Below are 23,193 nucleotides of genomic sequence, written 5' to 3'. Positions count from 1 at the left end.
GGGAGAAGGCCCAAGGTCCAACTCTCCTTATTACTGAAGCCTTGCCTTTGGGGAAGACACAGTGCGGGCTCAGGACAGACCTGGGTGCAGATGCCAGTGCCACCCCTCCTCCCTCCCTGTCTGCCCTGGGCACTCTACCCATTGGCCTCAGTTCCTTCCTCTCCAGAGTAGGGACGATGTAACCTTCTTGGCATTGTGAGACTTAAAATAACATCTGACAGTTCCAGGTGCAGGGACTCAGTGAGAATCCCCTCCCTCCGTCCTCCCTTGCTCCCTCCTTCCCTCTGGCAGCAAGGAAAAGACTTGTGAGACGTGATGTTTTTCCTTTAATTGTGACTTATCTACGTGCATCCCCCCCCCCCCCAGCAGCACCACTGCTTTCAACACTCCCACAGCTTGTTGCTCAGACTGCAGTCTCCTAGCGCTTGTGTCCATAGCAGAGCTCAGGGCTGGTAGTCAGTTCTTGATGTGGTGTAGCCAGGGTATGTAGACTCCAGCCTGCGGGCCAAATGGAGTACACCCACGTCTATTCGTTTATGTATCGCCTGTAGCTGTACAAGGGCAGAGCTGAGTAGTTGTGGCACAGACTGTGAAGCCAAGGATATTTACTATGTGGCTTTCTACAGAGCAAGTTTGCCAGCCCTTGTGCTGGAAGATAGAGGTCATAGGATATAGGCCCCAATATGCACTCCTTAAAAAGAGAGAGAGGGTGAGATAGGAGAGAGAGAAATCTCACTCAGAAGATTTCAGTCTTTTATTTCCTAACAAATGCAATGCTCAATATTAGGTATTACCTATGGGCACTTCCAGCCCCCTGCTTGAAGGCAGGAATCTTCCAAAGATCAAATGCATGGGCCTGAAGCCCCAGGATCCTGGGCTGGTGTTAGTTAATAACTTTGTGGAGAGGTAGACTCTCAAAATGAGCCTCCAGCTGGGGATTTGCAGGTAGATACCTTTTCTCTGTTAAGAAATTACTATGTGGTGTCACTTAATATAATCTTGTTTGTTTCTTGGATAACCTGTGTGTGTGTGTGTGTGTGTGTGTGTGTGTGTGTGTGTAAGTTGGCATTCACATGTCAAGAAACACGTAATAACACGGGGGCCATTTACGAAGTTTGTGCTTTCCCCTGTCTTGTCCGATCGTTGTCCTTTTCATTCAATGAGACCTTTATCAAATGTCAGCATGAACTCTTCAGTCTTCCCCCCCATCAGGAATGTGCCTTAACTAAATGCTAAGTTCATGGGAAGTGCTAGAACAAAGGAGAAGTGCTCATTATGTGTAGGGTACCCCGGGAGGCTGAGCCAGTTCAGAGACACCCGTGGGTCTCATGGGCCCTCAGTCGTATGGATTCCCTCTCCTCTTCTCAGGTTGTCATCAGCCTCCAGAGGAGACCAAATAGGGAATCCCATGAGGCTTTGGAGGTGCCTGTGGGATCTACTGCCTGCAACTCAAACCTGGCAGAGAACCTACTCAGCTCACCTTTATTTCTTTCCCTCAGTACTCACCAGATGTTATGGGTGGAAACTGCATAGAGGGAATCCATTCTCAGGGATGATCTTTTTCCTAACTGTGGTCTTTCTCAATTTTGAAATGTAGTGTAGCATCGAGGCATTTAAATAAATTTTCAAGGCACAAAACTTGTTTGCTTTTGATCAAACCTGCATTTGAGATGTTTTCTGTGGTTCTGTTTTGAACCCCATCCCCCCGGCCTCGTCTGACTTGGTTTATCACCATGTTATGGGGTACAAAATTGTAATCTAAATGAGTTCTAGGAGCCTCACAGGAGGGCTCGAGAGCCCAGACAGCAGCTGGTGAGGATGATAAATACTAAAAAGAAGGAGTGTTGACTCTTGAGAGACAGGTGCTCAGTATAAGCTCTACAGCCCTTGTGTCAAAAACCTACTGACCTGTGGCCGAAACCCAGATTTTGAAGAGCGAAGAAAGTAAGGACTTAATTGCAAAAATAGGCAAGTGACTGACCCAGTGCTGAGTCCTCAGCAAAATTTAACCAAATAGCTTATTTTGGACTGATGAAGAGGAAGCTCAAATGAGCCAAAGCAGAAGGAACTGCTGCCATATGCCCTGCAGTGACTTTCCACCTTTGCTAACATTAAAACTACCTGGGAGCATTCACAGCTTCCAGTGCCTGAACCAATAAGACCAAAGTCTTGGGAGGTGGGGCCTGGGCTTGGTACTTTGTAATGTTCTTCAGATAATCTTAATGGTCATCTCGGGTTGCACACTGTGGGGAGAATTAAGGTCAAGGCGTGGAGGCATCCAGCTAGTTTATGCGTGTTCAGAACTGGATGAGACTGGAAGCCAGACGTTGGAAAGAATGAGGTCAGGGCACCACTTACATGGTATTAATAGCCAGACATCTTGAGTCTTGCCCCAAATTGTAGCCAAACTCTGGAGGGTTCTCTGGAGAGAGGTCATGGGGGATAAAGCCAAAGAAAAGCAAAGTCCCATATTTTTTTCCCATTTATTTATTTATTTTATTTAAATTCAATTTGTCAACATATAGTATAACACCAGGTGCTCATCACATCATATGCCCTCTTTAATGCCCATCACGCAGTTACCCCCGTCCCCTCGCAGCCCTCCCCTTCAGCAGCCCTCAGTTTGTTTCCAATGATTAAAAGTCTCTCATTATTTGTCTTCCTCTCTGATTTTTCCCCATTCAGTTTCCCCCTCCTTCCCTTGTGGTCACTTTCACTATTTCTTATATTCCACATAGGAGTGAGACCATGTAATTGTCTTTCTCTGATTGACTTATTTCACTCAGCATAATACCCTCCAGTTCCATCCACATTGATGTAAATGGCAGGTATTCATCCTTTCTGATGACTGAGTAATATTCCATTGTGTTTATGTATATATATATAATATATATATATATATACATACACACACTATATCTTCTTTTATCCATGTAAAGTCCCATTTGATTCTGAGGCCGACTTGGCACAGATTCCCCACCCACCTCTCTGGCCTCCATGCCACAGCCAATCTCTTGTTAAAGCCAATGTGGCCAGAGTGGGAAGTGAGCAGGAAAAAGAGACAAGATGAGGTGCAGGAGAGAGGTAGTCAGTGCATCATGGGTGGGCTTGCTTTGATTTTATCCCAAATGAAAAAGGAAGTCATTGGATGGTTTATAAGATGCATCGTATTTAACTAATCACTAGCTGTTTAATTTTTTTTTTTTTTGGTGTTGCATCTATCTCTAGGTTGAATATGCTTTCCAAAAATCTTTGAGCCTATCAAAGATAATTTTCTCTGCATAAATTCTGTATGATAAATGCAATCAATACCTTTGAAATGACCTTCCAGAAAGACCACTCTTATTTGTAATTCTGACCGAGATTAAAGAGAGGGTCTCTTTCTTCACACCCTCTCCAACACAGAACACATGATATTTTAAAATACCCTGTGGGTGTGTAGGAAGGAAGAGAGTACATTTCATAGGTGGCAAGTGGCATCCCAGTGCTTAATTTGCATTTCTTTGGTTACTGATAATGTTGAGCATTTCCCCTATATTTTGTTCTTTTTCTGTATTTCAGTGTTCATAGCTTTATTTACAGATCATATAGTTTTGTAAGAACCCTTTATTTACTAACAGTCTTAGCCGTTTGACATATATATTGAAAATATTTTGTCCCAGATGGGAACTTGCCTTTGAGTTGTATGTTTCGTTGGTACTATAAAAACCACATTTTTAAGTTTTATGTAATGAGGTTATATAATGAAGGTTCATACTTTGTGGTTTCTCTCTATGCTTTATGTTTTTAAAGTCTTTTCCTTAAAATCGGATAATGACTGTATTTTCTTATGTTTTCATTTTTTATATTGCTGAAGTCCATCTAGGAATTATTTTAGTAGATGGAAAATTTTGTACTTTTAAACCATGGAGGATGGCAACCACAGCAGAAGAAGTAAACCTTCTTTCATTATAAATAAGTGGGCACAACCCAGCTGTATGATAATTCTGACATTAACAGTGCAAGGAAGAGGGGTATAAATCTGAGTCCTTCTAGAAAACCAATGGAGCCGTGATAGACTTCTGTTCATCAAGTAGAAAAACATCACTTTTTTTAAACCTGAAAAGTGCCCTTTTAGGCCCCAAAACACAGAATAATAGTCTGTGATAAATATAGATGACACAAGGATGTTTTAAGAACAGCTTGCAGTTTATTCAAAAGTAGTAGATACTTTCATTTAAACTCCCCCTGGGTCACTACAGATATAGCTAACAAAGGGGGAAACTGTCAAAAACCCTTGTTAGGTGCTTGAGTCTTATTTTCAACTCAGATTTATGCCATTTAAAACACAGAGAAAATGGTTTGGGGAGGGCAGTTTGGCCCTATTAAAAATGTTAAATCCTCAAATGTTTTGACTTGGCAGCCTTCCTGCTAGAGATTTACCCTGTGGACACGGCCACAAAAATACATCTAAGATGTATGTAGAAAAAGATTCATTACAGGCCTGTTTGTAATAGCAAATAAAATACTGGGAACCCACCTAAATAATCTATCAGCAGCTGACCAGTGATATAAAGAAAATCTAAGCAGCAGTTACAAAGAATGAGGTGGGACCCTCCTGTGCCGAGGTAGAAAAATCCCTGAGATACATCACTAAGAAAAAAGGAAGGTTTCAGGAAGCATATTTTGTAATTCCTTTTATATAAAGAATAAGAGATCTCTATGGATAATAGGCTGGCCTACTTGTGGGATTATTTCCCCTGGTAGGATACATATAAAACGTGAAGGATACCCTCAATTAATGGGGGTGGGGTGTAGGGAGACTCAGCTATTCATTTACTTCTTTGTGTATTGTTTGAATTTTCTCACTATGCACACTTATTAGTTTGATATTTACCGTGTTTTTATTTTTTTAAGATTTTCTTTATTTGTTAGAGAGAGAGAGAGCGCGAGAGAAAGAGACAGAGATAGCAAGAGAGAGCACGAGCAGAGAAGAGAGGGAGAAGCATGCTCCCAGGGAGCCCAGTGCGGGGCTTGATCCCAGGACCTCAAGATCATGACCTGAGCTGGAGGCAGACCCTTACCCTACTGAGCCACCTGGGCACCCCATATTATGTTTTTATTTATTTATTTATTTACTTACTTACTTACTTATCTATCTATCTATTTTTTCATATTATGTTTTTAAATGCTGTATTTATCTGGGCTATTTATATTTCCTCCTTCTGTAGCTTTTCTCGGGGATATAGGTAGGTGTAGGTATAGGAACAGATACAGGTAGATGGTCACCAGATAGTGACATCTAACGAAACAAACAACGTAATTGGCGAGAGTCAGAAAAGGTGTGTACGTCTCTGTGGGGAATGATGCTCATCTCTCCGAGTTGGCTTCCTTTGTTGTCAGAATGCCCCACATTGCATCCACGTTCTATTTTTGTGCATGCTATTTTGTCTCGTATTTCCAACAACCACAGCTCTGTTTGGTGGCATCCCAGCCCCGCTACTCGTCCATGGGCTGCTGCTCCGAGACCTGCAAGCAGCCGGGGGGGGGGACTGCTTCCTGGGAGGTCTGTGCAGGGTCCCCTCCTGCTCCTGGCTGAGGGACATTTCCTGCAGGCCTTGCGCTTCTTCCCACGATAGGACTTTCAATTTAGTGCATGCCTCTGCCCCTTACTCTTCCTGTCATCTAATTTTAGAGAGATATATTCTAGTACCTAGAAGCCCCAGATTTAGAGAGTGTCTCCGCTCATGAGCCTGACATGGTAAATTGAGAGCTTTCCCAGCTGCAGCCTCATTTTGCAACCATCCTTCTCAGATGAAAAGTTCAAATGGGGGAGACTTATTTTGCATTTGCCCTCCTGATGAAATCGTTCAATCCCCTGGAAGTGTCTGCTGCAGGAATTGAGAGAAATGAATAATATACTGGTTCACGGGGGGATTGCTGCAGGTTCCAATCCAGCCTCGACCGATTTCTGTTTGGAATTGGGAAGTGCTCACAGATTCTGTAAAAGGTCTCCTGTCTGGGGGTTTGGGTCGGCGGTGGAAAGACTTGACATCAGAATGTTTTGCATCCTCAACATCTCCTATGTTCTGGAAGGTTTTGGCACATGGGCGTGAAGGTGTGTTCTGTGTGTCTTGTATGGAGCTCTCTCAGAGCTAAGCAAATGTTAGTAGCCAAAACACATCTCTGTTCACAATAATGTGCTCAGGAGTCAGATGCTCTGGGGCTTCAGCCCCTGCTTGGCTACTTCCCAGCCCATGTTTACCCACTCATGCTCAGTTTTGACTATTGTTGTCCATAAAAAGGGGATAGTAAAGGAACCTACTTGAAAATGTCCTAGGGGCGCTTGGGTGGCTCAGTTGGTGAAGTGTCTGCCTTCAGCTCAGGTCATGATCCCAGGGTCTTGGAATCAAGCCCGGTGTCGGGCTCCCTGCTCAGAGAGGAGCCTGCTTCTCCCTCTCCCTTTGCCTCTCTGCCTGCTTGTACACACACTCTGCCTCTCAAATAAATAAATAAAATCTTAAAAAAAGAAAGAAAGTGTTCTGAGGATTAAATGAAAAGCTGGAGGGATCCTGGCACATAGCAAGTTAAGTCAACAAACTTAATTACCATTATTATTATTGTTTTTGTTGTTGGCATTTTTCCCACCACCACCGTCGTTATTCTTAGGTTCAGCCAGTACAGATCTGAATTTCGGTTCCATGAGTAGTTTGCAGTTGGCTAGAGAGAACCCTAAGTCAAAAACTTCATGCCAGGCGCAAAGGAAGCACCTTTACCTATGGAGTTCCCGCACTGTGTCGGGAAATGTGCTTCTATTTTTTGTTGTATTTCACGTAGCCCCATGAGACATTTATATTTCCATTTTTCATCCTGGGTTCGAATTCTGACACTCACGAGCCATCTGAGCTCATCTCTGTATCTCCCTGCACCTCAGTTTTCTCCTCTGTAAAATGCAGATAATGATCGTACCTCATGCACCGGGTGGTTGTGAAGGTTAAAAGTGTTAATATTTACCAATCAGAACAGTGCCGGGCACACAGAAGCACCATGCAATGTTTGCTCGTATGACTTTATAGCTGAGGAAAGGCACGTGACCGTCTAGAATGTAAAGCCATTGTTCTCCTTAGTGTCATGGATTCTTCGAGATGGAGGAAGCTCACAGTGAAGTTGGTCTAACCTGCTCATTTCACATGTGGGGAATCCAAAGCCCAGAAACAACAGACTCGTCTAAGTCACCCGGGGGCCAGCAGTGGAACCTCTACCCAAAGCTGGGTCTCCCGACTCCTAGTTCAGTGCCCATGTGGCTTCATGGTGGGGAAGAAAGCAATACTTTGAGACTGATGATATGGAGATTACATTCTGTGGATGAATTTAGTTATGTTATTTCTGGCATTTGGGACTTTCTCAGAGCTCTCTACCATTCCATCTGTATAGAAAGTGCTCGATTTTTTTCTTCACAGTGGACTTATCTATATGATACCGTAAAACAGATCTTAACTTCTCATCAGAGCTGTGTCAGACCACTCTCCTTTTTGGTTTCCAGAAAAGGACACTAAAGGGAAGCATGCCTCGCAAGGGGTTTGATGTTATGACCATTAAAGCAAAACTATAGCTACATGGTTCAATAATTATTTAAAGGGTAACACTGAGGGCAGATCTTAAAAATAGACTTAAGACCTAATCCATATGGACTATAAAGTATCTACCAAAGACTTTAGACTAAAACTTTGCTGTGTCGTGCATTGGGTTTGTCACTAAGAGGCTAGCTATCCTAACTGTTCAATTTTGCATCTAAGCTCTGTATAATGTTTGTTAAGATTTTAGGTGTGAAAGTATCCTTTCGAAAACCCATAGTGAAAAATAAAACCCCATAGTGAAGTTTGAACTAATCAGTGGCTTCTTTCTTGTTTAAAATTCTTTTTCTTGACTATCATTTCTGTTACAAGCGAAACAAAGTTGGCAGTTCCTTCTGTTACCAGTAGATGGCAAGTTCAAGGCCTAGTAATCAGTTGGATAAAAGATAGTTACCTAAATGGGAATGCTGGTCTAAACTAAGCCATGGGGAATGAATAGAACTGTAGAATCAAAAAAAAATTGTTGGGTGAATGGGTGCATGGCTGGGCAGAGCAGTGTGATTATGGAAAATGTAGTTTACTTGTCCTTTTGACCGAGCCTTTTGAACTGATGCCAGATTCTGCTCCTTAGATTTGTGGGATCAGAAAATCACATAACAACTTCGCTTTCCATACACTCATCAACCTAAATCCAAATGCCATGTTATTCATTTTACGTGGATGGACATTGCAAGGGGATTAACGAGTATTGCCTCTCCATTTAGCTAACTACTTGGGGAGGCTGAATGTAAGCAGAATTGTGATTGGTGACCTTCAAGTCAGAGCCAGGAGAGACAGTTTTGATACCTGGTGGCATTGAGATCGGATAACAGATCTCTCGTACGGATGTGTCTGCTGAGCAAACCCAACATTCAAGTTAGCTGGACAGGCAGTTGGACAGAGATGAGTGGGTACCTCCTCAATTGTTTTATACATGATCCCTCAGGTGTCTCAGTTATCAGACCGACCACCCTGCTTCTCCGTCCTCAGGTATATAAATAACACTGGTTCCACAGCAGCGTTAAACAGGTAATTATAATTCAACCACGACTGAGATGACATTCTGATTCCTTAATAGAAAAAGCTCACAGGGCCCCCATTTGCAAGTTGCTTTTCATAATTTAATTCTCACAATTACCTTACTACTTAGCGTAACCCATATGAAAGCTGGCACCCTGGCGATTCCATTTCAGCTAGAAGGCACCGAGAAGCACAGTCTGAAGAAAAGTCCAGTTTTCTTACTGGGATCTTTGGGAATACAAAGAGGATTCATTTTATAAGCCACAATAAAATACTGCAAGATGCTCTCCTCCTGATTTTCTAGTCTTAATTTCTCAGCTCCTTTTCTTTTTAAATGGGTGAACTTCAAGCTGTCCCTAAGCCATCTCGGTTCTTCTTTCTTCATTCCTTCTCTCCTCTCTGATTTCCCCCCTATCAGCTATCTACCCCGTTCCCTTTCCAAGTGCAAATTATTTAAAACAGTCCAGGTCTGCAGTTCAGCCTTCTGCCCCTTTCTCTGAGTCTGCACTACAAAGCCTATGAAGTAGCTGGCCCAAAGTCACTGAAAGGCCTCTGTGAGCTCGGGGGAGGAACACACAATTCCCTTTGGCTCACAGTGAGAGGCATCAAAGCAACCTTCTCTTTACCTAGCAATAGCTGGAGGAAAGGCTGCAACATTTACATTTTAACATATTTTCCTTTTTTTAACCCTCTCATCTAAATTCTGGCATCTCTTGAAGGCAGTAGTGCTCTGAGTAAGTAGGTCTTCTGGTTCCTTCCCACAGATGTATGCTGGGGCTCTAAGTATCTGCTCAAGTCAACGTGGGCCTCCGGAGGACAGGAAACTCCCTGTCGCTGCTCCTTACTGCCCTCTCTGCTCGGCCTCTTTCCCTCTCTCACTGTTTCTCACAAACTCATCTGGGCTACCTCCCCAGCCACCACCACTGTGCCTGGGTAGCAGCCCCTGCTGATGAGGGAAGAGAGGGCCTGCCTCTAGCTGCACCAGGGTGCACCTAGACTTCCTAATGACTTCCCGTTATACTTACCAACCACCTTTGAGTAGACTGTGCTCCATTCCATGGGTGCTCCTTACTCTGCAGAGCCTGCAGTTTCATAATGTTGCAATACTTCCAGAAAATACTTGCCAGGAAAATATACAATTTACATAAAGACAATGAAAGGGACTTGCTAGGCCTCCCAGATAGTAGAGGGATCTGGAAAACTTCCTAATGGATTGAGATCACTTCATTCCAGATGTCTCTTGAGTCACATTCCCCTTGAATGGTTTGCTACTGTCAGCTCATTATACTTTTCCTGGAATTTCCCTTACCCCAGCTTTTCTCCTCAGAATGAGCTTTCCATGATTCCTTCTCAGAGCTAGCCTTTCCAAGTCTTTTTTTATATGCATGGCAATAATGGTCTATTCCATATGGGCTAATGTCTCCAACAGAAAGATACTTCTGGTTCTGTTGACTGATTGCTAATGTGTTTTCAATGATATATTTTACTGCCATTGAAATTATAATGCCTTTGAGGGAGGGATTTCTACAATCAGAAAATGACCAAAAGGGAGCAAGTATCTCAGTCAGGTAGATGTGTCTATTACATGTCTTCATCATGCAGTGCTCTAGGCTTTGGAGATGCATCAGCCAAGATTTCTTTTAAGATTTATTTATTTATTTATTTGAGAGAGGAAGAAAGAGAAAGAGAGACGGGGGTGGGGGGGAGAGAGTGGGGGCGGGGAGGAACAGAGGGAGAATCTCAGGCAGACTTCCCGCTGGATGTGGAGCCCAGTGGAGGGCTCAGTCTCTATCTCAAGACCCTTGAGATCATGACCTGAACTAAAATCATGAGTCGGACACTCAGCCAGCTGAGCCATACAGGTGCCCCAGCATCAGCCAAGATTTTTGTCCTCAAAAAGCACATAGTTTGGTAAAAGGAGACGATATGTAAATAGTTAAATGTATAAGTGCTAAAGTGATCAAGGTACTAATGCAGAAAGACCCACAGCCTGTAGAGGGAGCAGAGAAAGAGGGAGTGATGAATTCTATTTGGAGGGAGCAGAAAAGACTTCTGTACTTGTCATTATTCTTTGAGTTGCAAGTGACAAAATACTAAATACTCTAAACAAAGATTTCATAAGAAAGCTGTATATATCTCACTGCTCTACTAGAAATTATTTTGAATTTTCAGGTAATTAAAACATAAAATACATGGAAAAATTTTAAAAGAAGCACCACTCAAACCAGCTTAAGCAAAAGGGAGTATATATAACTTAAAAAGGCCAGGGATGGAGGATCCCTGGGTGGCTCAGCGGTCAAGCATCTGCCTCTGGCTCAGGGTGTGATCCCGGAGTCCTGGGATCGAGTCCCACATCAGGCTCCCTTCTTGGAGCCTGCTTCTCCCTCTGCCTGTGTCTCTGCCTCTCTCTCTCTCTCTCTCTGTTTTCTCATGAATAAATAAATAAGAATCTTAAAAAAAAAAAAAAAAAAAAAGAAGAAGAAGAAGAAGGCGGCCAGGGATGGTTCTGGCTTTGGTGTAACTAGGCCTGGGACTCATTGGTGTCATTAGGATCCTTCTTTCTCTGTCTTTCAGCTCTGCTTCTCCCTGCATGTTTGACCTTTCTCCAACATGGATGCATGTCTTCCACGTGGCATGGGAAAATTGCCACTCAGATGTGCATCATTCCAGCTTAACCTTAGTGGGGAGGAGTTTTCTCTCCCAGTATTCATGTATATATCCCTAGAAATATTTCTTATTGGTCCTACTTGGGTCATTTAGCCAACCCTTGGCCCAATTGCTATTGCAATGACATAAAGTAGTATGATTAGCTCAACTTGTGTCACACACAAGTCCTTGTAGCAGGGATGAGCCTGGCTACATAGATTAGCCTTTGACTGCCAAATCCACCAGCTCCATTTATAGTGAAGGTAGGTCAATTTTCTGAGGGAAAGAAGACTGAGCAGATGGTTACTCTAGTTTCATTGATACTTAAGCCGTATTGTCAAAGAGGAATTCTTAATTTAAGAAAAGATTTTATCTATCTATCTATCTATCTATCTATCTATCTATCTATCTATCTAATCTATCATCAATCTATCTATCGAGCTTGAGCAGGGGGAAGGGCAGGGGGAGAGAGAGAAAGAGAATCTCAAGCAGACTCCTCAATGAGTTTGGGCCCAATGCAGTGCTTGATCTCATGACCCTGAGATCATGACCTGAGCTGAAATCAAGATTCAGACACTTAACCAACTGAGCTACCCAGGTGCCCCAGTTCTTTTTTTGTCAGATGAAGCAGTGGGGGAGAACTTTCTATTTGCCATTGCAGGCAATGGGATTTGAAGCAAGGGATGGAGATACACTTCCATTCTAGAGTATCACTCTGGCAGCCATGCAGAGGGGGACTTGCTCAAGAGCCAAGATGCAGAGACAGGGAGACTAGTGAGGGCACCCCTGCAGTAATCCAGATGGAAATTGAGTGTAACAGTTAAGTGCTATAGAGCGCTGAAGATACTCTTGTAGAATATTCTACATGTGCAGGTGGGGAGATAAAGGAGAGAGTATTAAGGTAGTAATAAAAGTTGTATTAGGGAAGCAGAAGATGTAGACAATGACAAGCAGAATCAACAGGAATTGGCCTTTCAAGAATGTGAAGTGTCTAGAATAACTGCAATTTCTGACTTGAGTAGTGTCATTTGCTGAGATGAAGAACACAGAAAGAACAGATGTGAGGCTAGGGGAGGAGGGATGGCTGAGATGATGCAGGCAAGTGCTAAGTTTGAGGGAATGGGTATGAACTGTTGGTGGTTGAATATGGGAATCTGGAGCTCAGAAGAGAGATCTAGGCTGAAAATACAGATGGGGAAGCTATCAACATAGAGTTATATGGTCGATGAGATGAAAGGGAATCATGTAGTCTAAACGTCTGGAGTGGGAAGAGAGTTAGTGGTTTTGCCTTGATCAAAGGAAGGGGAAGTCTGGAAAGCAGCACGCTAGCAGGTGAGGAGCACAGCTCACACCTCAGCAGCCCAAGCAGGCGATACCAGGAACCAGGAACCAGAACTTGCCAGATGTTGACTCATAACTGATTTTATACAGAGGCTGACTGCACATATTACCTCTTTTGTCAGGTTAGTGGTGACTTCAGGACCTAACTCCCATCACTGTGGAAGGGGACTCAACTAATCTAAGAATCTAGTAACAGCCATGGATGTGGGGTTAAGGGGGGTCCTTGTGACGGGGCCAAGCCTGAGTCTTCAGTAGACAAAACACAGATGTGAACATGCTGATGCTGGTGCCTGGTTGTCTATATTAACACTATTTGGTTTTGAGTTTTAACCTAATAAGGAGTTTCCTCAGGGAAAATATGAATACAGCACATGTGGGAAAGTACTGGTTTCCCATTACTGCCCATTCCCACACCAGTATGCTTTGGTCTGTGTGGCTAAAAGCCAAGACACTGCCTTGCCTACCCCCCTAAATCCTATTAGTCCTGAGTCTCATCAGTTCTGGTTCTTGTATTTGTCCTTTTCTTTCCATTCTGATTGGAGCAGCTCTAAGCTAGGGTGGGCTTGTTAGTTTATCCGTCTCCATCACACTGCAGCATCCTCTTAAGACACTTCATGATCTTTTCATCCAGAGGTCAGCAAACTATGACTACAGGCTAAATCTGGCCTACCACGTCTGTTTATAAATGAAGGTTCATTAGAACACAGCCACAGTTGGGGTGCCTGGGTGTCTCAGTTGCCTGGGCATCTGCCTTCAGCTTGGATTGTGGTCCTAGGGTCCTGGGATCAAGCCCCACACTGAGCTGATTGCTCAGTGAGGGGGCTACTTCTCCCATCCCCCACTTGTGCGCCCTCTCTCTCTCTCTGTATCTCTGTCTCTCAAATAAATAATGAAATCTAAAAAAAAAAAAAAAAGAACACAGACTCACTGATTCATTTATATTTTATCTAAAGCCATTTTTGCATGGCAATGACAGCTTTCAGTAGTTGCAACAGAGATCGTATGTTCTGTAAAACCTAAAATATTTACTGTCTGGACCTTCATAGAAAAAGCATCCTGACTCCTATTAATCTAGCCTGTATACCAGTGCCAGATTAATATTCCTAAAATGCCATTTTACCACATCACTCTCTTGCTTAGAACCCGGCAATATTCCATTGCCTAGAGAATAAAATCCAAACTTCTTGGCCTGGCATTCAGGGTCCTCGATAGTCTCATCCTAGCCAATCTTTTGAATCATTGATCTCTATTCCAAAGAGCAAGCCCTACACTTCAGTTGAATTTCCCTCCTCATTGTCCCCGGAATGTGCAGTAAGTTTCTACCCTTGTTCACACAATTCCTTTTGCCTGGAATGTGCTGCTCATTAATTTATATCTGTCTAATTCCAACCCATTCCTTTTTTTTAAGATTTTATTTATTTATTCATGAGAGACACAGAAAGAGAGAGAGAGAGGCAGAGACACAGGCAGAGGGAGAAGCAGGCTCCCTGCGGGGAGCCCGATGCAGGACTCTATCCTGGGACCCCCGGAATCATACCCTGAGCCAAAGGTAGACGCTCAACCGCTAAGCCACTCAGGTACCCCAGTTCCTACCCATTCTTAATGAACCAACTTAAAACCTGCATCTTTCATGATCATGTCTGTTCACAGTGACCACCAGTGAATCTACTGCTTGGGCATTTAAGGTTCACTGCCTGTACCATCGGTAATATTTTTTCTATTTGAGGCATCGTTCATTCGTATCATAGCAGGCAAATCTGAAGTGAGGCTTTTCTATATGAACAAAGACCCAGAGGTGGGAAAACCCAGGTTTGCAAAATGACCAGGCATGTAATTAGAACACTGGCTTAGTGCAGTGAGGTTTCTTTAACAAAATACCATAGACTGAGTGCATTATATACACCAGGAGTTTGCTTCCCACAATTCTGGAAGTTGGGAAACCCAAGATCAAGGCACTGGCAAATTCAGTGTCTGGTGGGGGCCTGCTTCCTCGTTCGGAGACAACTGTCTTTTCACTGAGTCCTTACATGACAGAAGGAGCAAAAGAATACTCTGAGATTTCTCATATAAGGGCACTAATCGCATTCAGGAGGGCTCCACGTAATCACCTCCCAAAGGTCCCCACCTCCTAATTACCGTCCCTTTGGGGATTGGGTTTCAACGTATGAATTTTGGGGGAGGACACCAGTGTTCCATCTATAGCAAACACGTAGCACTCAGTTAACATGTATGAAAGCACCATGTCATCTGCATCTTGTGTCTGTGACACACTAGATGGGTTCTGGATTTAAATGTGGACACCTATATGTCTTGATAGCCAGTGGGAGTGAACGCTAAAGTCCAATAAGCCTACTCTTGAGGAGCCCCAGGGTATAGAGATAGTGGCTGGTTCCCCAGGTCCTTGCTTTATCATGTGGCACCTCTGAGGGACTGGATAAGTGGGCTCTTCTCATTAGGCCTCACTTTCCATCCACTGTCATATATTATATGTTCTTAGATGTACTCTGGGAGCATCCATAATGCACCACTGATTGGAGTTCTTTGGTAACTGGTAGGTCCTTGGGCCTCCCTTTGGCAGGGAGGTTATGTCCTTGACTCGGATATTGTGTCTCCTAATGTCTGGAGATTATAAACTAATATTTCTTAACAGTCTGGGCATCACACAGAAGAACTTGGTTATAACCCAAATCATTGCTACGTTGGCTTGAATAGCAGTGGTGCCGGCACATCCCCAGAAATGGCAACTCCGTGAAATAAAGGCTTCTGTTAATACAGAGCACCCCAGCCAGCCTTCCACATTATTGTCTTCTCCAGGGTTTGGCTGTCGTTTTGTAGCATGCCACTATGTCTGTCTAGCAAGTTTCTCCCTGCATATGTGAATAAAGGAAACAATCCAGGGCAGTAAACGTCCCAGCAGACCTCCCCACTGTGCACTTTGGAAATAAAATGTGGTACAAGCAAGCTATCATTAAAGGCAGGCCTTTCTGTTCTTAAATCAATCCCATTTATAGGACGTCTATTGTCTGCATCTGGGAAGTATGGAGAAGGAAAGCATTAAGTGTCCACTCCAGGGGAAAGGTTATGATCCCAATAGGGGGGGATTTACGTCCCTTTAGAGCCAGCGTCTAGGCATTATCTAGAAGTAAGCATGTGGCAATAAGTATAATAACAACATTTATTGAGCGTGTACTACGTGCCAGGCCATTGTTCCGAGTCCTTTACATGATCATCTCATTTAATCCATGCCCCGAGCATCTGGTCTAGGTACAAATTATGATCTCTTTGTGTGAGAGTCTAGACCCAGGGAGGTATAAGAACTTGCCAGGGGTCACACAGGTAGCAAACGGCAGAGCTGGGAGTCGGATGCGGGCGGACCAACTTCAGATTTCAGGTTTAACATAACCTCAGTGAGCCCGCCCACATGCACTGCTCCCCCTCCAGCCCCCCCAGACTCGTTTCAGCAAAGACCACCCATCGCATTTGCATTGTTTGTGATGTCCAACGGGATGATTTGTCCTACGAGATTGGGAATTGTGTTGGATCCTTTGCATCTGTGATTTTGATGAAAGAAAGCTAACCCTCCTCGAATCCCCATGGTTTCATTCTGTCGTATTTGCAGTTTATAACAACCTCATCTTTTCGATTGAGACATTTTGATTCTTTGTCTCCAAATTAGCACTGCATAGAACATGACTCTGAGTGTGTGAGTGTGAGTGTGTGTGTGTGTGTGTGTGTGTGTGTGTGTGGAAACCGCCTTTTCTTCTGGATAAAATTGCTGCAGCCCGGCTGACGGAGGAGACTCTCCCACTCGCCGAGCCCACAGCAGGCAGGTGGGGAGAGAGCCGCTGGAGGCGGAGGGGCAGGTGACACTGCGTGTGTGCCCAGCATCTCTGGAAGTGTGTCTCCAGATGTGTGCTGCTGCTGCTGCTGCTGCTTCCGGCCTTAAGATTCTGGGAGCCAACACCCACCTACTCTTACAGCCTCTCTCTCTTTATTTTCAAGGAAAAAAGAAAGAGGCAGACTGAAATAGAAGGCAAGCGGCAAGAGCTGGACGAGCAGATACTCCTGCTGCAGCATTGCAAGGTAAGTGGCTGATCCCAGGAACCTGTTCCAGCATTAGACATGCAGATCACACTCCGGAGAGCGGGGCCGAGCCCGCCCTGGCGTGAAGGCACTGCCGCCGACTGCACGAGCCCTTTCTCGTTCCATCAGGAAAGCCACCTCTTGGCTTCTCTTGTGCATTTTTCAAATTCAGGGCATTGTTACAGCATTCCGGTTTCTGCGAGCATGATGCGATTATAGTGTGCATGGGGACGGGTTTGGGGGCTGGTGTGTGCGTGTGAAATGTGGTGGTTATATATAGAAATCGGATGAGAATTTCCACATGGTGGGTGAGGCAGTGTTCCGGGGCTGCCTCTCCAGCGCAGGAGGTGCCGTGTGTGTGTGTGTGTGTGTGTGTGTGTGTGTGTTTGTTCCGAGGTTCCAAGGGCCACATTGGACATCGTGTTCTTTTAGAGATTAAAAACCTTAATATTTTCTTTCTGAGATGGAGAAGAGGGAGGTGAAAGCGCCGTGCTCTGATCCAAAGAGCAACAACCCTGTGTGTTTCCGATGATTCATTCGTTTTATTCCTACTTGCACGATTTTGGAAGTGTTCTGTCTCCGAACGAGCAGTTGGTCAAAAGATGGCATTGAAATGATCTGATTTAGTTGAGTCTCCATTGCACACACACACACACACACACACACACACATACACACACAGAGAGATGTTTATTTATTTATTTTTCTTTGAAACATAAGCACTTAAGCATCATAATTGATTACAGCCCACGAGAAAGCTCTGTCACTGTCACCAGGACTCCACAGGCTACAGAATGTTGCTTTCTGCAGGCTTGCAGAATATTGTGAACACATTCCAGTGGCCATCTGGGAGTTGCTGCATGCCTTCTACTGCTCTGGGCTTTTTTAGGAAAACCTTCTCCTGCTCACCTCAAGTTGCTGTGACATTCATGTACAGATTTGCATTGCTCAGAGGGCTGGTTGGGAAGGTGGGGCTGACTTTCAGGGTGATGCTGGGTGTGGATAATATATATTCTTTTAAACAAAATAAGTCTTTATGAGTGTATTTCCCTTTCTTCTCTGGAAGATGGGATTGTGCTAACTGAATCCTTAGGAGCAGAATTATCAGCAAGTTGGTTTCAAACAGCAGCATGACCTAAATCTGCTTAGCATATTTATCAGTTTACTATCAACTTTAACCAGAGAAATGTGTTTGAAAGGAAGAAAACCAGCATGGTAATGAGAATATTGCCCATTTATCTTTGCTCTTGTAAATCCATTTATGGTCCTTTCTTTGTAAGAGCTTACAGTATATCCCATATGCTATTTACCTCCTTACAACATTTCCGAGGACGCATTGAGAGCTAAAGTTACTATTTTCTTCCTACAGAGAGAGGGACTTAAAAACACTTAATAGAACCAAGTGAATTTTTCAAGGTCAATCTGGACAAAGCTGGGACTCTGGCTCAGAGTACAGTCAACTCACTCCTTACAAGAGACCAAAATGCACTAAAACCTCAGTGAATTCTCAGTTAAAGGTGGCTTTTTTTTTGTATGAAGAGGACTGAAAAAATGCGAGGCTTTTTGACTAGAGAGCCCCACTCCTCTTTAAAATTAATGTGGTTCTTTGCTTTTGCATTCCTTGCAAAACATATATGTCAGAAGATTAAATTTCTTTTGTCCCATTTCTTACCCTGGGCCAAATAAGATACCCAGGACTCTCATTCATTGCTGATTTCCAGCACAATATCCATCCATGTATCCATCCATTAATGGATCTATCCATCCATGTATCCATCCATCCATCCATCCAATTAACAGAAATAGCAATAAAAAGGACTTAGTATTATTGCGTATGGAAACAGTGAGACTCCTTCAGAGACTTGGAAACAAGGGAATCAGATAGTTCTTTATGGTTATCCTGGTAAAATTTGCTATCTCAGGGAACATCCAGCACTTTCACCTAAGTAATCTTCCTATAACCTGCAGAGAAAGGACTGGAAGTGATGGTAATTTAAGAAGTGGAGACCAGTGGGTTGTAATTTTCTCTCTTTGGGGAAAGCCCAGGTAGACAGAACGAGGGTGGATCGCTAGCCTTGAACAATGAAAACAAAACCAAAAAAAACCTCAGAGGCCCCAAAGGTGGTTTATCTGGTACTTTTCCAGAGAAAGACTCCACCTCTGGCAGATACCAAGTTTCTATGCTCTGGTGAGGTGGGGTCTGAGGTCAGGTGAGGAGTGTCATCAGGTCTCACCTCTGCTCAGGTGAAACTTCTTTTATGACTCTTTGCCTCTCTTTGTTCTGAGTCCATTATTCCTAAAAAAAAAAAAAAAAAAAAAAAAAAAAAACTGAGTTATTTTGGTGGTGCCTGACTGAGAGGCATGATCATTCAGGCACCAGAAAAGAATATGTTCTACTTTCAATCAGTTAGCTGTTGACTGAACTTGAATAGCGTGAGTCATCTTCCCTGTGATCATTCAGTTTTGAGCTTGGCAGCCTCACCCCTGGATGGTAGTAAATTCATTGAGGTTATAGTACCTCTGTGAACCTCTTGGTAGGGGCTCAGCCAGTTTTCTCCTGGCAGCATGGCAGCCTTGTCATCCCCTTGTCCATCCTTGATAATCATCATTTTTTTGAGGGCCTAATAGGTGCCAGGTACTTTAAATACATCCCCTCAATAACGGCCACAAGGTAAATATTATTTTCCCTGTCTCTCCGTGAGGAAACAAACTCATGAGGTCAAGTAATTTGCCCAAGAACATAGAGACTCTAAGTGAGGGAGCCTTGGTTGAACCCTAGGGCTTGTCTGCCTTTAAAACCAAGTCTTCTCCAGCTCACTGTTTTCTTCAAGTGAAAATTTCCATTTTGAGTAATTTGTTTAGAGAGATGCCAATTACCATCATCATTGTCTGTTTACTCAAGTTGTGCTTTCAGGGACTCCTGAAAATTTAGACCATGTGGAAACATTATTGATTATTGGTAGTCCCTTGAAGTAGAAAATATTAAGAAATATGTCAACAGTTAATATTTATTTCACTAATTTATAAAACCGGAGATGCTGCTCAAAAAAATAATATATGCTTAGTGCAAAGTTAAATGGAAAGGCACAAGAATTAGATTTTGTAGTTATGAAGATATAATTCTCACTGTCATATCATCTATGGACACTTATTCTCATGCAGTGAGATATGAATTATTTAGATAGATTTATGGTCTCTTGTCAAAGCAAATGAATAGAATGCAAGACAACAGTTTTGTTTCTTCTTCTTCTTCTTCTTCTTTTTTTTTTTAAAGGATTTTATTTATTTACTTGAGAGAGAGAGAGCCCAAGCGGGAGGGAGAAGCAGGCTCCTACCTGGCAGGGAGCCCAATGCAAGGCTTGATCCCAGGACCCTGGAATCATGACTTGAGCCAAAGGCAGACACTCAACCACTGAGCCACCCAGGTGCCCCAATACTTATTTAATATTCTTGGTAATTGTGATGTGGAGGGCTATGCAGTGAGCTATACCACATAATAAAAATACTGTTACTTTATAGATGGATAATAAACAAATTCTGCAATGCAATGAAAGGCCCAAGTATGAGATCTTGAAAGAGCTGCTACACTCCAGGGACTAGGAAACCTCCAAGTACTTTGAAGTCCTCGCCCAATTAATCTCAGATTTCCTTTTACAGGATTCTTAGCTATATTTAGTACCTAATATTTATGATGTAAGAATTCCCAAGAAGTGCTCACATATGGGACGAGTAAGCAATTTTAATGGTGAATTATTTTTGCTGATTGTAAGAGAAAGGGATGCACAATCATTGCAAAAGCAAATTTTAAAGTACACGAAAATATAAAAGAAAAAAATATCAACTGTGTACTTGTCACCCAGATGAAGCTCACACGGAAGTGTATCCTTCTATGCTTTTTCTCTAGTGTATTTTTATGGATTAAACTGTGTGACTCTTGTTCACAGACCTTATCAACTGGTGAGTAAAATGAAATGGTATTAACATTCAGGTCCAAAATACATTCATCTTTACCTCTTTTTTTGATTTTAGTTAGATGGGCTATTTTAAATTCTCATAAAAGGGCCACCTGGGTGGCTCAGTTGGTCTAGCATCTGCCTTCGGCTCAGGTCATGATCCCAGTGTTCTGGGATCAAGCCCCATGTCAGGGTCCCTGCTCAACAGGGAACCTGCTTCTGCCTCTCACTCCCTCTGCCCCCGCTCATGCGTGCTCTTTCTCTCTCTCAAATAAATAAATAAAATCTAAAATAAATAAATTCTCATACAAAGCTTTGCAATATTTGTGACATTACATCCAACTTTCTTTTGCTTTATGGCTTCTGACTTTGTTATGGTTCTTGCAAAGAACATCTCACACACTTACCTATGAGGTTTCCCGTCCTTCAGTAGTCTTAACGCATCTAGAATTTATTTTTCTATATAAAATAAGATAGGAATGACTTTGCTTTTTACTGATGGTGAGCCAGTTGCCTCAATGTGATTTATTGATGAAATCATCCTTTTCCTCACTGACTTAAATGTCTTCTTTATCATATACATAGTTTTCCCTTATACTTGAGTTCACCATTTGCGGATTCTTCTTATGCCATGAATCTGCCACTCCTGTGCCAATACCATCCTCATTTAGTCCCTCTAGCTATTTAATATATAATATGTATTAATAATCTGTCATAAGGCAAGAGCCATCATTTTTCCTCTATTGAAAGATTGTCTTGGCTTTTTATTCCATGGAAACAATTATTTATTTTTATTGTTTTTATTATGTGACTTGTGATAATGTGAGTTTACAAAATAAATCAAGTATTATAGTATACAAGACAGACTATATTTAATATTCCCTTTGCGCTCTTGGTTGAATTACCAGAGATTTGTCTATTTTATTGGTCAGTCCAAGGCCCTAGCAAGAATAGGCATGCAGTATGTATTGCCACATAAATCCCTTTGGAACTGTCACATTTATAAAGGTTTGTATGACCGAGTCAGCACTGTCAGAATCAAATTGCTAATATCATATCTTCAATACATAGGCTGCCTTTGAATGATTTATTCATGAGCAGGGAACCCTGACTAGAGTTTTTTTCTAATCCAAGCTATGAAAACTGTCATTATATTTTAAAAACCACAGCCTTTTCTTTCAAGAAGATTGAATGGAAAAAAAAAAATTAAAGACTGAATTGTGACCCTGTGAGATATTTATTGTCAACCCACCAAGGTCATTTGCTATATAGCCTGAAGGTACCAGGGATCTTGCTGCAAACATGTTATAGTGTCTCTCACTATTGTGAACCTTTAGCACTAATTTTAGACTTCCCTTGGTGATTAGTATGTGTGAAAGGCCAATTTCAAATTATAAAATATTGAATAGACAGGCAGGGCACACAGTGTGAAGGAACTTTTACATCTCCCCCTTTTCCCCATCATGTCCCCACTGGCCCTGTAAACAGAGTTTGAGTAGAAGTTACAACTTGGTTTCTTCTATCAGAAGTTTTGGGTTGGCTTCTTTGTGGACTGAAATCATGTAACAAAACTCAACACCAAACCAAGATCTTACCAGGAGTGAGTGGGGAGGAAGGGAAGTATCCCAGGGAAGGAGAAGAACAGGGATAACACAGATGATCAAGAACACAATACAGCTACTGCCACACGTTGTGTGTAAGCCATTTTCTAGTAGAAGGCTGAATTTCCCCGTTTCCCGACACCATCCACCAACACAGCCAGTGTGGCTTGAGCCAGATTACAGGAGGAAAATGCAAACTCACAGGTACATATTTTCATACTCTTAGAACGAGGAAGCTTTATGTAATTATTACATCAAAGCCAGAAATATAAAGTAAAAAGATTGGTGGATATGACTTTATAAAAATTACAAACAAAAAAATTTGGAGACTGACTAGTCCCAACTTATCTCCCACTGCCCATTCCTCACCACCGACCACCACCAGACAGTGCTCATTGCTTACCTGGATCACCTTGAAAAGTTGCCTAACATCAGGTACCTTACCTGTAGATTTAAAAAGTTTGCATAGTCATGTTGCCCCCTTTAAATATTTACAATTTTATTTGTCAATTGTACCTCAGTAAAGCTGGGAGAAACATTTTGCTTGGATGATCTCTAATAATAGTCTAAGATGAATAATCTAAGATTAATAGCCTGAGATTTTATATTTGCTCAAATACAGTGCTTGTGCATGGTTTTCAATAATTTATTCATTCAACAGGTACTTATTATCACCAACTATTAGCTTGCATGTCAGCCATTGGAGGCGTGTAAAGGTGGAGCACCTGGCTGTGGGAACCCAGGGATGAGTGGGAGAGGAGCCCACTGTCAGAGAAGCTGGAGAGGGGTTATCCGAGTTGGGGGGTAGGTCAGCGGTGCCTGACTGTTTTACAAATCCCATCTGAGAAAAAGAGGGTTCCTGGGGATCCTAGCCAGAGTGCACCATTTGGCTTTAAATCTCAGAGCCACGCCTTACTAAATGGGTGCCCTGGGTTAATTACTTAATATTAGCACCTA

The 23,193-nt window shown here is 42.7% G+C and overlaps 1 protein-coding gene across 5 annotated transcripts in view; it reads left to right on the top strand.

Annotated features, from left to right (window-relative positions):
• PALM2AKAP2 (PALM2 and AKAP2 fusion) overlaps positions 1-23,193 on the top strand; it is a 331,425-nt gene that overhangs the window by 51,437 nt on the left and 256,795 nt on the right. For all 5 annotated transcript variants that reach the window (XM_041761309.1, XM_041761307.1, XM_041761308.1 and 2 more), the window contains exon 2: positions 16,602-16,682. In XM_041761309.1, the coding sequence (XP_041617243.1) occupies positions 16,602-16,682 (81 nt within the window). The remainder of the gene's footprint in view (positions 1-16,601; positions 16,683-23,193) is intronic.

Source organism: Vulpes lagopus, chromosome 7, assembly GCF_018345385.1.
Source record: "Vulpes lagopus strain Blue_001 chromosome 7, ASM1834538v1, whole genome shotgun sequence".
In the NCBI taxonomy this organism is placed as follows: domain Eukaryota; kingdom Metazoa; phylum Chordata; class Mammalia; order Carnivora; family Canidae; genus Vulpes; species Vulpes lagopus.
The sequence above is the reverse complement of the archived record's forward strand: the minus strand, read 5'-3'. Positions and strand labels throughout refer to the sequence as shown.